At 37.4% G+C, this 17,908-nt stretch overlaps 1 protein-coding gene across 1 annotated transcript in view; it reads right to left on the reverse strand.

Annotated features, from left to right (window-relative positions):
* Positions 1-287: 287 nt before the first annotated feature.
* Positions 288-17,908, reverse strand: part of babam2 (BRISC and BRCA1 A complex member 2) — a 67,926-nt gene continuing 50,305 nt past the window's right edge. Inside the window, exons 8-12 of the mRNA XM_017431707.3 lie at positions 7,523-7,622; positions 1,998-2,068; positions 1,835-1,917; positions 1,588-1,741; positions 288-1,435 (exon numbers count right to left, since the gene is read on the reverse strand). Coding sequence (XP_017287196.1) covers positions 1,372-1,435; positions 1,588-1,741; positions 1,835-1,917; positions 1,998-2,068; positions 7,523-7,622 — 472 coding nt within the window. The 3' untranslated portion in view covers positions 288-1,371. The remainder of the gene's footprint in view (positions 1,436-1,587; positions 1,742-1,834; positions 1,918-1,997; positions 2,069-7,522; positions 7,623-17,908) is intronic.

The raw sequence follows: 17,908 nt of genomic DNA on the forward strand, positions 1-17,908 counted from the left end.
GTTCGGCTCCACACACTTGAACGAACACGTCCATAGGAAATCAATTGGTACCTTTTGAGCTCAGAGTTGTGACGCCCGGAGCCTACTGTCAGCTTCAACTTTTCTTTTCTTGAGCTTGTTAAAGATGCTGCTACCCCTCCACTGAACTTGCCCCATCACAACCCACCCCCCCCATAAAACAAAGAGCAGCTTGTCCTGCGGCTGACAGCCGAGATGCTCTCAAAGCAGGTCGGGAAAGGTTAGAGCGACAAACTAGAAGCGGGGCAGTGAAAAAGACAAAAAGAATCTTGCATTTTAATTATTTTATTAAGAGCCTTGATGCTATTAAATGCCCCAGAAACATTCACCCTATAGTTCTCAATTAGACTTGACAGTTGCTGCTTTACCGACAATAAATATAGCAGAGGGCTGCGCCTTAGGCCAGGAAGGACCCCGAACTATGAGCTTCATATTTAATGATGAAAACAAGAGAGCACACACACATGTAAGCACACACACGTTTTTCTCCCCCCCCCCCTCCATATTACACAGTCACACTGATGTCCTGTTGGAGCAAATGGCTTCACTAAGCTTTGAAACACACCAGACCTAAAAGTGTTTGCATAAAAAGTAGACTTTTACAGTTTTGGAGAGTACCAATTTAAAATATATGAACAATATTCAAGTAAAAATTATTTAAATAAAATCTTTTTTTTTAATTTTTTTTTTACAAAGTGTGTTCTTTTTTTCACAGTTCAATTTACGCTCAGAGTTAAAGAAATTTGGCTTCTGGCTGGTGCAAACTAAAGGATGCCCTAAAAAATGGATCCAGTTAAGATATTTCTGTGAGACAGACTTAGGAAAAAACAGGTTTTACTGTAAAGAAATTTTAAACAAACATATTTGTCAGTAACTTACAGTACCATCAACGTGTCAGTTAAAGACGTCACCGAACATTAAAGAATGGAAATAGCATCTTAACAGCTAAAAAGTCAAGTTATAGATGGCTTTAACATACGGAGTGGAGCAAAGCTTGAAAATCACTAGTGACAAAAACAAAAAAAATGCAACAAACAAAAAAACAGTAAACAAAATAGTTTCCTTTAGCTCTTTTTGATGCCAATAATGTATGAATCTTTGTGAGTTTCCAGAAGGCATCCATACAACAAAACAAAACATTTTTACTTTAAGAATAAACTAAGATGTTGTGCAGTACAGGCTGTCACATTGAGTTCCTCTCAGAGTTTTCAAAATAAAAGCTTTTGCAGCACTTGCAACAAGAAAGTTCAAAGGAAAAGTGGCTTCTCTCTCCCACTGTGTGCATCCTTGAGTCACACAAGGCCACGCACAAACACTCCCACATTTACATCCATGATGAAGCAAGGAGGAATATTAAAGTTTTCCATTGGTGAAGGCTCCCTCCTGAAACTGAGGGATGAAGCTCTTGAAGTATGCCCTGAATGAAAAACACACACCGTTATTAATAAAATGTGATAATTGTGTTTCAAACACTTGACAAAATAATTTGCAGCAGCCTGTCAAGCGTTTACGAAAGGTGCATGTTTAGTTCCACACAATTAGTTTTTCTGAGAGACAAATTCGACATACTTTGCTCTTTTGGCCATCTCGTTGCCGTCCCAGCGGGGGCTGTAAGGGTACGATGTCTGCACTTGAGAATAAAGTTGGCCGCTGTTGGTGAAGTGGTACACAGACTGGAAGGTGAGAGTTGGCTGATCCCTGGGAAAGTACAGTGGAAGATCCACTGCAAGACGCATAACAACAGGAAGACAAATGTAGAAAAACAAGTAAGTCAAAAGTGACCTGAGCAACTGTGGTACTTCTCTGCCTCTCCTACCATGAACCAGGAAGCAAAAATCTTTCCACACGAGTAAAAGGGTGAGTTTGGTAAATCCTTCTGCATCATACTCCACCACCCCCCTGCAAAACACAAACACTGAGCATCGCTGTGTCTCCGTTTTATTAACGGGCGCTGATATGAACCATGATAGCTGACTCACGTTCCAAAGTGGCTGAGAAAAGCAGCGATGTATTCCCTCCGCTTGTGATAACCTTGGATGACATACTGCACCTAGACAGAACAAAGTGAAAGCGAGAGCGCAGGTGAATAATTCTAATTGGATTCACTTCCTGTGGAAGAGGCTTGCTGTTAAAGATTTTACTACGGAGGTTTTGACCGAAGCTGAACTTCGAGTGAGTCACCAGCCTCTGATCCATCTGGATCCACGTGTTTTTCTAGCTTTCTTTAGAGCTGTGCTCACTCTTGCAGCCCTGACTGTAAAACACACATTTCCTGCCAGGTGTCATGCTAACAGCACTTCTCATTTGAGTAGGAGTGAAAAAAGAAAAGGTCAAATTATTACATTTCCTTTTTTTGTACGGTACAATAAACACTGCACAAACATTGATATTTTAAAATAAGGTACTTCAGCCTTAGATGGTTGTGCTAATAAAGTTACAACTTAAGGATTTTCAGACACCTCAACAGATTCATTTTCCCCTGATATCTTATATTCATAGACTGAAACTGGAGTTGCTTTAGTGGATACTTTTTATTTTTTTGGTTTTCACAGTGAATTGAGTAGAAATCTTTACAAGGAAAATAGCTAAATGTTGATATTAAACTTGGAAATGATCCCTAGAGAGAGTGTTTTTTAGTGAATAAACCTCTAGGCCTTTTTAATAGTTTTGCACAGCAAACTGTGGTCAATCTAAAAAAAGGTTTGTGCTTCTAATCCCACGATATATTGACAGTTCAAACAACAACAAATCAAATGGTAGCTGGAAATTTTTTTAGCTTTTAAGTTTTTAAACTATAAAATATCAGTAGATAGGAGCGTTTAAGAAACATCAGTTCACTTTGAAGCTGATCTTTTCATATCATGTGGCAGACCTGTATGGAATCTGTGTGTATATTATATATATATCTCATTATGAAGGATGTATTCGGTATCTGGTTCATCCTGGGCCAGCATTTATCATCACCGAGCTGGAATTGGTTTTGCCACTCCAAACTGCACATTTTTGATTACATATCAACCTTGTGTGAATGACTGTGTTTTGTTAAAAAGGAACGTAGTAATCTCTGACACAATTGGCCGTTTGATGGGTCTCATTTCTACAAGAACTCTCAAACACAGACAGCCATTGTGACTCAGGCTTCTGTTCTTTTTTGTTCACACGAAACAGCGGAGGCGGCAATGCTGCTTTTTGAAAAGCTGCAAGGCCACATACTCTACGAGCTGTTTATTTAATTACACTCTGTATATGTATGTGTGTGTGTGTGTGTGTGTGTTAAAGGAACTAAGGATCACTGAACTTACACACCCATACCAAGAATGGACTTCCTGCTTCTGCTATCAATGCGCCCAGTCCTCCTATTGGCTGCCTGGAGCTTTTAATGATGCAAGACAGGTGATCTTGCTCTGCAGGTATTCAAACCTGCCCGCACCCATGACTCTTCGCCTGCATATCCAGTTTGTGTGTTTGTACATGTGTGTGTGTATGTGTGTGTGTGTGTGAAGGGGGGAAGCAACAACGCCAGTAGTGCTGACTGCTGTGTGATTAAAGATCTCTGTCATATTCACACCACCCCCGGCCCTCAAATCATAAAGTGTGACTGATCTCATATCTGATTTTATATAAATGGATGGTGTTTGGTTGTCTGAGCACATCTATATACAGAGTGCAGCAAAATTAGTCAATAAAATGAAACATTATATGTATTTTTCCTGTTTCAGAACATATATTTGTCTTAACTGTGTCATCTAAAAAAAAACAAAACAAAAAAAAAAAATATATATATATATATATAAAACTAATTTTCATAGGTCCTCTGGGTTTGAAAATGTCATTTTTCCAGATTGGAGCAGAAGAAATCAACTCTTCTTATTGTTGCCTTGTCCCAAACTGAACTTCAAACTATGCTGCATTCACTGTACCTCAGAAAGAAAAGATCAAAACATTTTGTCCAAACATGAAACTTGTTTGTGTAAGTTTGTGTAATCAGTTTTTGCTAGAGGTGTGAGCGTGATTGGTATTAACCTGTCAGCTGTCTGTTTTGTTCATTAGAGTTTGCATTTCAAGTTTAATAATAACTCAGATTACTTCAACATATGAGTCAAGCTAAGATTGTGCCTTAATTGTTTTCATAACCTTACGAGGAGGTTGCATGCTTTAAGGCTAAAGGACACAGCTAACACTAAAACTCAAGTCCTGTAAAAAACAAACAAACAAAACAAACAAACATAAAGGAGGTGTCTCACTATGCTCCCCAGCATCAGCTTCAATCCTCTAGAAACAGGATGCTTAAATGTCTTCATGAAATCTGCATATCGCAGATTTCATGAAGACTTCAGAAATTTGAAGTTGACTTGAGACAAAGGGACATAATTTGTTTACTTTAACGCTACGAAAACAATTCAGCAATAAAATATCATTTTCAGGAAGAAAAAAAATCTCAGTTTTTAATTAGAAATATTCACGAAAACAAACAATAATAAACAAAAACACATTCCACATATCAGAAACATTGTGAGTCACTTCTGAGTTTGCAATTTACCCAGCTTCTCAGAAGGACAACCACAAAGCTTGTTGCTCTTTTCTTTGTGTATAGTAAAGATGTTACTGTAAGGATTAATCAGCCTGGTGATTCATGTGTGGCATGTTGTTCCCCTGCCATTACTCAGATGATAAAGATGGACTTCAATTAAACTAAACAACACATGTTTGTTTTCACAAACATTTGGAGCTCCACCTCTGCCAAACATTTGCTCTAATAACCCAAAAACCTACTTTGGAATTGGTAGTCAAAACATTTGCAATTGTTCTCAAGTAAAATAGAGAACGGGACACAAACTGAAATGGCCATTTCCAAGTGATTTGGAGTTCATCGTTCTACAGAAAGAAAGGATATTAAGAAGGAAACATCCAGGACAGGTGACACTCGTCCCAGGAGTGGGCGCTACCTTGAGGTCAGACTGTCAGACTGTAAAACACTCAGAGAACTGACATAAAACCCAAGAGCTCCACCTCAGACTCTACAGGCCTCAGTTAACATCTGAACTGTTAGGGTTCATGACAGGACAATTTGAAAAAAAAAAACACTGAACAGGTACGACTTGTTTTGAAGGGGTGCCGGTGGGAAGCCTTTCTTTTGTTTTAAGTGTTCCAAGTCATGTTTACCACCCAAATACTGTAAGATATTTTAAAAAATACAATCCCAACACTTTATTCTTTTTTATCACTAATAAACGCTGTTCCAGATGTAACAGATGTCAAGGGTGCACAGATCGTGCACCCTTGTTCTCTCAATCAACCCTGACACGAGACACCTTAGGAATAAGTAAGTCTTTTTTTAGATTAGAGATTTTTTTAGATTTCCTTTTAATAATTACTTCCTGTCACACTTTTTACCTTACTTACTCCTGAAAAACAAAGACCAGCAAAACCCCCGCATTGTTGTAGTACTAAAGTTGGCAGATGTATAAATTTCACTGAACACTTTGTTCATGAAGCTGACTTGTCTTCAGATGCCAAATGCTGCCATCACCATGCACCATAGTCAAAGTCTATGATACACAATTTATACATCTGGTATACTGCAAATAGACCACAAAATTCTTGATGATGTCAAAAAGAAAAAAAAAAAAGACTACAGATTGCTCTTGAGTAGCAAACATCACAAGGAAATTTGACATTTCTTTCTAAAAATACACTTTCTGGTTTGAGCAGAAGATTTTCCAATTACCTCAAGGACATAAAAAATACAAATATTTCTCCAGGTCTGCTAAATGACTCCACTCATTTCTTGTGCTTTCTCAGCCAAATCTCGGATAATTATTGTGCATGATTGGGCCAAACAATGGAACAATGGAAGTGAATGTTTAAAGAAGCCTCAGTGTAAAAGGTATGGAATCAAAAATAATAATCTAAACCTTTAGTTGCTGCAAGCAAAGTGTAATGGTTTTGATATAACTGCATTACTTTATATTACTCTTCAACATAGTTGGTTGTGAAAGATGTTTCTTCTTAGTATTGTGGGGTTCTCCAGGGATGTGTTCCTGGTACACATATTTAAAATATACATGCATCCTGAAGCAAATAATGTCTTTAAAACATACTAGGTGTTGCATTTCCAAGTAAGAATTTAAAACACGTATTGGTAGAGCCTTAGTACCTCCTTTCATTATGATGTTCAGTGAACTACAGCAGAAAAAGTATTTGCTGTTTTCTTTTGTTTGGAGTTTAATTACTTGAACTTCATGTTTGTCCTTAGTTTCGAAATATACTTTTGGCTTTAATGTTTTTTATGACACTTTAACTAAAGAGTTTAAAATAGAAAAGCCCAGTCACGACAGCTTGAGCAATAAAACTAGTTTACCTAAAATTTTCTGGAGCACAATTCAGTTACTTTGGGAGTGGCACAAATGAACATGTTGGCTAAATACTAGGAGCTGCAGTTTGTTGTTTGCTTTACAACATTGCCTCACTTGACTGTATCTGATCATCCTGGTCTGCAAATCTTAAAATCAGCTCTAAAATATTTGATCTGTTCTGTTAATTGTAATAAAATAATAATGTTTCAAGAAGAAGAGTTTAGATATGTTATGCTGGTATAAAAAAATCACTTTTTCTGTAGATAGTGTGAAATAGAAAGGACTAATAAATTGCTATTTTACTTTTAAGAAAGCATGGTGTGATATTTATTTTTATCTTAAATTTGGACATTACAGTTTATTGCATTTTGTCCTCTAAATGGTATTTAACTATCAATGCATTTCTGCAGAGATCTATTCCGTTCAAAATGTTCTTTTTCAGAGCAATTAGTTCAAAGAATCAGCATGAGCCAGTCTAACCTTTAAAAAAAGAAGAAGCAGATCAGCAAACACTCATGGCCCTCATTGAAACCAATGGGAGTGATGAGAGTCAGAATGTTTTCAACTCTGAACATTATGTGCTTACTCTCTAAAACAAAGCTGGAACTCCTCCTTCCTTCTTTGAGCCACTCTCCCTCTACCTGGTATTGACAACGCTTTTCAACATGCCTTCCTACACACACACTTGGGGCCTCTTTACAGAGAAGTGCACAGGGAGCGGCTCCGACTTGAAAAAACAGAAACATGGAGGGCAGTCAGGCGAAGGTTTTTCCTGCTGGTCAGAAAAATCAAGAAGAAATGGAGGATTTCTGTGTGCAAAATGTAATAGAGGGGGATGGGTATTTTGCCTTGAAGGAAACAGCATTACACCACGTCCACACTGCATATCTACTTGTCAACCTGCGGAGGCCAAAGAGCACTCTGACAGCCTATGGAGGCTGGCCAGGACGCCCACGCTGCATACGACTGACACACGTGCAGGAACAGACACACACAAGATGTCCTTCAGTGGATGCTTGCTTTGATAGATTAAATATACAGGAAATGATTCGTATACCTGAAATATATCCACATGAAGGCAGGAAAACGTGTACATTCAATGCATATATTTGCACACAAGAAACAAGCAATATCAACAGCACTTTTACCTTGTTGGTGAGCAACTGACACACTTGAGGGACGTAATCAATTAGGCATCCTCCACTGGGAAATGCAGGGATATGAAGTGCAGAAGAGCCTCCCAGAGCGCTGATCAGGAAAAAAGAAGAAAAAGGCAAAAGTGAGCCTGGAAATTCTCATTATAACTTTACATTATATATTATAGTATCTATTTTAAGACATTTCCATGGCTTCAGGACCAATGCGACACTGTGCATGACTTCATGTAAGTGAATGTTAACAACAGAGCAAAGCAAATCTTGGAAGCACATTAATATTTGACGCTGTTTACCTGATCTGAAGAATTAAAAAAATAATTTCAAAGATTGAGTCATGCCTGTGGCAACCTCTTCATTCTCCTTCAGTTATTATTTTGACATCTCTCTGATTTAATCCTGCAGCACAGCTCCATTAGTGATTAGCGCATGCTTATTTAATCAGGAAATCTGCTGCTGCAGCTCCCCAGTGACTAACCAGCCAGCGTAGTCACTCCCTCGGTTTTTTTTCTGATCTGGGGCAAAACAGAGGGAATACCCTGAGGACAGGTTAAAGGTCTTAGGAGGCTGCTTTAATGTTTTAAATGCTCATTTAAAGGCACAGAGAGGGAAGGGAGAGTTTCCTCAACAGTTCTCTATTTTTATTTCGGTCTTCATTACAGCAGAACAGCCACATGACATTTAAAAATTACTACTTTGTCTTAAAATCTGATTAATGATGCACATGTACAAAGCACATAGATCATCATTATTTTAATTGATTTTTATTTTGGTTTTCCATCCAACCACCTAATTTCTGTGCCAAGTTGCAGGGAGCTGGGTTTTATTCCACAAGTCAACAGGCGAGAAGTGTAGTTTCAACAGCATTATCCCAGTAAAAACTACAAGTCTTTTTTTTTATTCATTTATACTTCATCTGAGATTTCTTTGTTTGTATTATATGTGTCAATAATTAAATAATGTGTTAATAATTTGGATTCATTATCAAGTATTGGAGGATCCTCCTGGATTTATTTCCTTGTTATTGCTTTTTAATGAGCCACAGTTAGAACTTTAACTAAACATTCTTTCCCCAGTAGACGTTCATTTGAAAAGCTGCCCAGATACAATATAAAACATTCAGAGAACAAATTATATCCCTTCTTTTTCATTTCTCTACTTACTTAAAAATAAATAATATAAAACAAAATTTCTTACAATGTAAATGGCACTGACTATTTCACATTTTCTCCAACTTGAAACATTTTGGTTTAAATGTTTACTTCTAACTTTTTGAGTGATGAAAACATGAGTTAATTTTTTTTTAAGAAAAATTCCTTCCCATACATCATCCAAACAAATGCCAAATAGTAAAAACTGAATGCTGAGCACTAATCTTTTGCCTTTTAAAAAGAATATCCCATAAGAGGTTACAATAAAACAATGAAATATAACGGTAAGTAACAGCTTATCATTACATCACATTGACCGATAAGAGCCCGGAAACTGTTCTTATCCTGCATGGAAATATTTCTCACATTTACTCAGTGCTACAAGCTGACTAACACAAAAGAAAAATTGCACAAGACTGAAAACTCCTATTCCGAAGAAAAGCAGTGGGAGTTGCAAGGAAGGTGCAGCTCCTCCTGATGCAATCCTCCTTACGGTAATAAGCTAAACCCACAGCTGTTTATGCGGAAAAAATATTTTGAACAGGGTTCAGACATGGTCAACAGAGAAACACTTGGACTAACACATTTAATATGAGAATGTAAAAAAATGTATTTTAATCCTGGAAATACCTTTTCACTTACAGGAGCGTCCAATGATAGTTTGAAATGAATAAAATTAGGTAAAGATACAAGTCCCAATGCGCTGCACAAATTCAAACATGTGGTATATAAAGCTGTTATTAACTGGTGTTCAGCTGAATATTAATAAGACCCTATTCACAGGGAAGCAGGCTATGTCATGAAGCCTTTTTTATTGTCAAAATCCTTTTCTTAAGAACTCCAAAGCCACCATTTACAGTAGGCTTTGTGCACATAATTAGCATTATTCTGTGCACCAACAAATGGTCGATTGAAAATGGCTCACAGCCACAAGGAGAAAAGCCTTTGAAAATGAAAATCTAAATGATGCCCATCTATCCTCCCACAGATCTAAGAATAGCTCCACATCATTCAGATGGAAATGCAGACAGAGGCACAAAATAGATGGTTGTGTGTTTTCGTCACTCGTTTGTGTCAGTGGCAAGCTTCGGAACAAATGTAACACTCTTTGAATGTTACTGATTGTGCTCTTGAACATACATGTGTGAACAATGGATGATTATAATCAACAAACTTTCCCAAACATCCAGGACTTCAGCATTTGAGTACCGAGGCCGTGTTCCACACAGAGAACACTAACATTCATTTAATTAATTATTGTCCAATCACTTATGTTTTCTTATTTACATCCAAATTCTGTATAATCTTGTAGTATGGACTCCTCACCACTTTGCAACTTTTCGATGGGGTTAGTGGCACAGGAAGGTAGAGCGCTTGGCTTCTAATCTTCTGATTAATCGATGGTTAAATCTCGGCTTCCCCCACCACATGCACTGTCACTGAACCCCAAGTTGCCCCCAATTTTCACATTGTGTGTGTGAATGTGACGTGTAATGTAAAAGCACTTTGAGTGGTCAGAAAGACTAGAAAAGCAGTATATAAATGCAGCTCATGTATCATTCAATTGTGAATAAAAACTAAAAGAAACAAATGAGGAACAAACATTGCTTCTTTGGGAAGGCTGCCAAAAAGAAATCTCTTTCGTCTAAAAAGAAAACAGCAGCACAGCTTAGGTTTGTAAAGTTTTATATGAACAAACTACAAGACTTTTGGAACAATGTCACTTGGGCCGACAGGATCACAGTGGAGTTGTCACCATATCAGAACGACCTCATACCAACTGTGAGCACGGGGATGGAGGAATGATAATTTGGGCTTGCTCTGCAGCCAAAGAACCTGGGCACTTTGCAGTCACGGAGTCAACCATGACCTCTTCTGTACACCAGTGCATTCTGGAGTCAAATGTGAGAGCATCAGTCCGACAGCTAAAGCCTTGTCCTAAATTGCATCAAACAACGAGGCAATGATGCCAAACACAACAGCAAATGTACAACAGAATAGCTGAAAAGTAAAAGAATAAAGTCAAAGTCCAGACTTCAACCTGATTGAAATGCTGTGGTGGAACATTAGGAAAGCATTACAGAACGCAAACCTCAATGAACTGAGGAAATACTGTAAAGAAGAGTGGGCCAAAATTCTTCCACAATGATGCAAGAGACTGCTAATGTCATATTATCTGGTTGAGCTCATCAGATGATTTATTACATCCTGAACCAAATTAAAAAAGACAAAATAAAAGAACCAAAAAATCTACATAAACATCTTTTTACCATAACTATAAATATAGAAATTTCAGCTTCAGTTTGCAAAAATGGGAAAAGAATAAATATACTGCTCCTGAAAAAGCAGTGTATTCTTTAATGAGTGTTCTCAGACTCCCTGGAAGTGCTTTAAACTGAGCTTCCTGTGGGTGGACTCAGAATCGAGACATAATGGTGTTTTACTCTGTAAGTGGCACCCTGAAGAGTCCCTGCTTCTGTCTCCACTGGTGACACCACTCTCAACACTACCCACACAGACTGGAGTCATCAAGCAGACATGCTGCTTAACTCGAACCCTTTGAGCGATCCAACCTACTGCATGACATATTTACAGTAGACTGTGTACATGTAAACACAAAGACTCTCATGCTCTACAGTGACAGGGTTGCCTGTGACTTCATCAAATGGAGAGATTATCCTCCGTGACTCAGGTGAATGGTGACGAAGCTCTGTTTGTTTATGTGTGAAAGAGAAAAAAAAACAAACAGGAGGGGTGTGTATAGCAGCAGGGCAGTTGCAGCGTAAGAAAGGCTAAAAGCTCAAATGGAAAGAGGGCAACAGTGATTCATTATCAAAGTGGAAGATGAAACCAAGAAGAACCGTTTGGGGATTCAAATGCAACTTCAAAGGGGCAACATTTCCATTTTGATTGCCTTCATCAGTTTAAAAAAAGACTGGAAGGCTGTAAAGTCTGCTTGTAGACTGGACAAAATAAACATCCTGTGGTTCCTCGGAGACTAGACGAGGCACCTTTGGCCTTTGGCTACAGAACTCAGTGACCCCTCCTCTATCAGAGCCTAAAAATAATGCAAATCTTTCTAACGGCAACAATTTTGATAAAATCAGATTAGGATAAGCTTCGGGCTCGACTTTTATATTCTCAAGTATATTTTTAGTTTGCAGAACAGAGCAAAGTCTTTGTGTTCACAACTTCAACCAGTTCTACAGTAGATCCTGAACCCTTGCTCCTGGCACTTAGCCCTTCCTCTATGTTTTGTTTGTCCATGTTGAGGACTAGTAGTGTCCCATTCCTTTTTTGAAATAAGTGGAGGCAAATTAGTGGGATTATGTGGAGCTGCTTCTTTTATGCGTCCATCTGCCAGTAAAATATACATGTATATTTTTATTTATTTTACCCCTTTTGTTTCCTGTGTTTTTGTCTGACAGACTCAATGTAAAACCATGATGTCCACAACGCAAAAAGTGGGTGACATTTTAGACGTCTGAACATTTCAGACATTCAGACGGGTTAACCATTTTTCACTAAAACATATGAGTCATAAATGATGGTAAAACATACTGATAAAGGAATAAAAATTTACTCTAATCCCTTTTTTCTTCTTTTTTTAAAAGAATTTCAGTACACAATTATGTATACATGGTATTTCTGCTTTTAAGTTTCTAAAATATTCATTTTTTATATAATTTTTGATGACTCCTACAAGTTTAAACTATTGGCAAGTGTGCTTAATTTAACATGGATTTTATATGTGTGCATTTAACAGTCATTAAATTGTTAAACACAAGTAAACTGGAAACCTAAAAAACTAAAAGAAAATTTGCATCCTTTTTCAAAACAAAAGCAGCTGTTCAGAAGGAATATTTTGACTCCAGCGATGCAAAAATCATAAATCCTGCGTACTTTACTGTGATTTCAGAAAGCTTGCATGCTGAGGAAACTCTGCTTTCAAAAACAAAGCCGCATCGCAAAACTCCTTTCACACAGATTCACAGAGAAACATATAAAGCCGAAGTCTTCAAGGAGACAGGAAGGAGGAAGAGGCAGCGGCGTGCACGAGAGGCGTCCGCACTGACAAGTCTGCGCTGTCGAGTCGGTTTTTCTGAGTTAGTGGTGAATTTATTTTATCAGACTGACAATTTCTGACTGTGGAAAGATGTTCACAAAACCTTGAAAAAAAATATCTGATTGAAATGCAGAGATTTTCAAAGGCCATAAAACACCTCTACAGACCCTGAAGAAGGGACACACAAAGTGTACACCCACACAGTCACATGCAAACACACACACATCAGCAGGCAGGGAAGCATGTGTACACACACACACACACACAGGCACCTACAGGCAAATGCAGATACACAGACATTAGTGCACTGCAGCCTAAAACTGTCTCTCTGTGTTGATTTTTCTGGGCTCCTAAATCTGGTTTGGGGGCAGAGACGGTGCCCACTCGATTCTTTTATGCAATGCAGCAGGTTTTCTGGGGGAAGGAGAGATGTATCCAACTCGTCTCATGGGCACGTTGAAATCAGGTAAACGAGAAGTGAGAGTGAAAATAAAAAGAGCAAGAAGTCTGGATGGAAAATGCTCGGTGAAGGAGGCTCGAAATTAGCAAAAAAAAATCAAAGTCTGCAGTTAAGTGCTTCTTACGATGAGTCGAGAAGCCAAAAATAAACACAGAGAATCTGACGGAAGCTGCAGTGACACAAACTCATTACTTCCTCTAATCTTTCATTATCACAGGTACAGCCTCAATGAGCCATGCTAATGAGCACTTTTATTGCTGCAGGTAACAGCTGGAGGGGATATTCCCTTTCTGCTCAGTTTGTACTTTCAGGCTTATGCAAATATATTGTGACAACACACATGTTTAAAAACCATTTAAGTCACTAGGGATTTTGAGTTACATAAAAGTACACAACTTAGAGAACATTTTCCCACTGCCAGTGACGTACTGTTCAGTAGTAGTTTCTTCAGTTTATAGTTTTTCTTTTTCCATTTTTATTATTTTGATAAACTTTAACTTTGTCCTAAGTACTCTTCATCTTCATCTTCGTTTAACAAAGCTTTCTTGTCACTGTTTGGATATTTTTTTCTTGAAAGTCTTTATTTATTTATTTATATTGCCATTTGACCAAACAAGGCTAACCCAACTGCAAAATAAACTCAATCACTACTAATCAGCTAATCAGAAAATTTGTTAAAATTTTAAAATGTATACAATAAATTTATAACACCACTTTAATTATCCTCTACAGTGTCTTTCATAAGGAAATTTGTATCTTTTAATGCTAATTTATGTTCAAAGTTTTATAACTTTAAAAGTTAAAAAAAAGTCTAAAACATTGATCTGTGCTGCAGAGCCGAGTTGTTTTAATGATTTAATTATCTTTTTGTTTTTGGACAAATTAACATGTACAAGTTACACGCAGCAAATAAAGAAATCCTTCATTTCTCATGTGCATTTTGTGCATTTGGACAGTCACTGTGATGCCTAATTTAAAGTTCAATGATCCCTGAAGAATTGCTGCAACATAACATTATCCAATTGTGTTTTGAGTTAATTTGTGAATTACCCTGTATTTCCCATTCTACTTAATTTGACTACAGTTTACACTTTTTGTTGATCTAAAACGGAGTCATTAATCTTTATAAGACAGCACAGGGCAGCCACTCTTGGAACACGTTTTGTTTTTGGGTTTGTGTTAGTTCAATCTGATTTTGATTTGGTTTTGTTGCTAATAGCACGCATTCAAAACAAAAAGCCTTTGCGTAGCTTGTTTTTTTAAACACAAGCACAATAAATTGCCTTCGAGCAAGCAGTTGATGACAGCGGAGAGGAAAAAACAAAACGTGTTTACTAGAAAACCAAACCAGGTCCAGACAGAACAACACTAACCACACAAACAAACAACCGTGATCAATCACTTACAACAAAGCTTTACCAACTGTTAGATCCAGCTGAGATAACCGATGAAAAACAAAGTTAAACGTTGTTGACTAAAGCAGCAGAAGATTTCTATGATCTATGTTTTCTCTGCAGGATTTTTTAATGCCATGTTTTAGATTTGTGTTTGATCTGCATCTTCTTAAAATCTCAAAAACTGTTCAAATCTTTTATTTGCATAAAGACAAGCCAGCCCACTCTCACCTGATCCACTTGATCTTTCAGACTACTCTGCCATCTTTACTATTGCTGGTGTAAATTCTCAGTCATCCAGGACATAATAAATGTCCTCAGATGAGAAGCGAAACGTCTTCAGCTACAGAAGTCCAGATGTTTCTGTTTTTAACTTTTTTTTTTGCATCTTTACTATTATTTCGTCCCACTGGGATACGAAAATCCTGCAATTTTAGACCTGATAATACCATGACTTCCACTCTAACACAACTTATTTAGAACCTGATTCAGCTTGACAACAAATTCAGCGTAAACACGCCTCCAAAACATCACATTTTTTATGCTCTCTAAATGTCTACATCAATTTAACAGCTACTTTAAATGAGTCGGGAGAGGAAAGCTACACAGTGCAACACCATCCTTTTCACAGTACATTTTCTTCCAGGCGTCCCGTAAAATATTACATAACAAATGAACACTGAATCTTAATCAGGTGCATCTGTAAACCTACAGAATAAGAGCTGTTTACAGCACATAATCGATCATTTCTACAGAAAAAGAAGCAAATAAAGTCCCTTCAGAGAGAAGAGCTGGTGAAACGGTCTATATACGCGCCACATTATCGGTAAAAACGTGGGCGTCTGTTGGGGTATTTCAGCATGTTTTTTTTTCCTCTTGTCGCTCTGAAGGGCTGAAAACATTAGAGTGAAGATCTGTTTGAAGACAGAGGAAGAAAAAGTAGCAGGGAGGGCAGGAAAAAAGAGACGAGGGAATAGAGATAGAGGTATAACACTGTAGCTCAGGGAGCTTACGACTGCGTTCAGAGCTTTTAGATCCGAGCTCCAGCTGAAAGACAGCAAAAGTGAGATATCAAACAACTCAGGAGTGATAGAGGGAAAAAAAAGCAGAGAGGTGGAGGAAAGAGAAAATGAACGTTGTGGTTTTTTTTTTTTCCTTGGTGCGTTTCAGTCGAGCGAGGGACGACCTTGCCGGTGAGAGCGCAGCGCTTTTCTCTCTTTTAAGTCCCACTCACTCTCCGAGTTTCCCTTTGAGGATCAGCCAGAGGGATCAGCAGACGAGAGGAAGTGATGGAAAGAGAGAAAGATGGAGGCAAAAGAGACAAGCGGTGCACATGTGAAAAACGGGAGGGGTGAGGACGGGGGAGTAGAGCTAAATGACTGAGGGGACAAGAATTAAAAACTTAGAAAATGTGAAATAAGTGATGGATACACAGGACAGAGCTGAAAGAAATAATATTTAATTAATCCCTCAAGGCAAATGATATTGTTTCAGCATAAATTCTAAAATTAGAAAATGAGAACATAACTATATAAACTGTTCAAAAACAGTTGCTTCATTTACCATTTCTACAAAGTTATTATTTTGCAGTTTTATTTATATTGTCAAGTGAAATAAAAGCATTCTTATATAATCTCTTTACTTTGATCATTTTTAGTAAGTATGAGTTTTTCACTCAAAGCAAAAAGCAAAGCTTAAAGGCTTCTGAACAAAGTGAGTATTTTTCATTCCCACTTTAAAACCCAACTAAAAGCCTTCCATGCAGAAACTGCACATCGGGCCTCTTGTGTTATTATTCTGTCTGTTGGGTGTACTCGCATGAGGCAAAATTCACCTGTCAAAGTTAGGATAACTTTGTGCTATTTTAACTTCTTTAAAATAGAAAATAATAAACAAACGGAGCATTTCAGCTTGAGAAAACATAAAAAGAGTTTTACCTGTTTACCAACAGAAACTTAAAACAGAAGTCAGAATGAAAATAGGACAGACAGACAGAAACCTTTTATTTAGTTTTTACTGTGGGATAGCATCAGACAGAAAAAAAAAAGAATTCTGAAATAAGCAAAAAAAGTCAAAAATACAGTTTAACAGAGAGAAGAGCAGATTAAACTCTCAAAAGGTTTTCAATGGGATGATGCGTTTTCAGAGTGAGAAAACAAATATTTCTTTCTTGTTCATTTTTCCCCAATAATCCCACATTTGCTTTTACAGGTAATGAAAACAATGTTAAAACTTCCATCTCTTCACTCCGTGTTTTGCCCCAGTCTCATGGTAGACATCTCCTCTTTAATGTACCTGGGTTTGGAGATCTAGTCCAAAGTGACGTTAAGGAGTGGAGGACACTTGGAGAGAAACAGCAAAAGATGAAATCGTATGATGATGGAAAGACGTAGAACAGAAGAAATGAATGAAACATATCTCTGAATAGATGTGGTTGAATTGACAGCCTGTGTCAACACCCAATGATGCCAAAACCAAAGCAGGGATAAACTGAATTAGGACTGATGAAATAAAACCACATTTTTCATAATACTCATGGCTGACATTTTAAACTGAAAGATATCAGCTCCTAATAATAGTGCTGGAATCCAGCATCTCCATGCTTGTTACAACCTGTCTGGCTAAAATGAGGGGTTTCTGGAAAACTCAGCAGCGTGTACTGCTGCACAAGTTTATCTTTTCTAAGTCATCTGTGCTGTCTGTTTTCATTCTTTACACCATGTCAAAGCTGTGCAGCATTAAGTTTCTCTGTTAGAGACTCAACCAGCTGCTGTGCATCTTAGCAGAATGCAACACAAATCATTGTATTTTTGCATGAAAGACTGAAAGAAATCCAAATTTAAAATAAAGTAAGTGCCTTTACTAAGAGAAAAGGCACTTACTCTCAGAGTTAAAAGTATTCCACTGCCTTACCTCTTCTAAAAGTCAATATGGCATCACTTCTTGTAATCTTTTAATGTAAACAGAGGCACCGTCCATATGCCCATGTTTGGAATGTAAAACTAGTTATCAAACCTTTAACAAACTTTTTATATAACATTTGCTTCTTAGTGAAGAATGATAATAATGTAATACATGGGGATACACTAAAATAAACAATAATAAAACAGTTTTAACATAGGGATATGATCTTATTCTGCAATATTTATGCTTGTTAAAGCACCAACTGAAAATTTCCAAGACTGTTCTGAGAAAAGTTGACCTTTTATATCTAAAGAAATGTCTAAAAAAGGTAATAAATAATGCAATAATTAAATTTTTGTGGGTTTGTTACTAAAATGATCATGTTTTAAAAAGGAACTATGTTGT

The sequence above is a fragment of the Kryptolebias marmoratus genome, linkage group LG10 (assembly GCF_001649575.2).
Source record: "Kryptolebias marmoratus isolate JLee-2015 linkage group LG10, ASM164957v2, whole genome shotgun sequence".
Classification (NCBI taxonomy): Eukaryota; Metazoa; Chordata; class Actinopteri; order Cyprinodontiformes; family Rivulidae; genus Kryptolebias; species Kryptolebias marmoratus.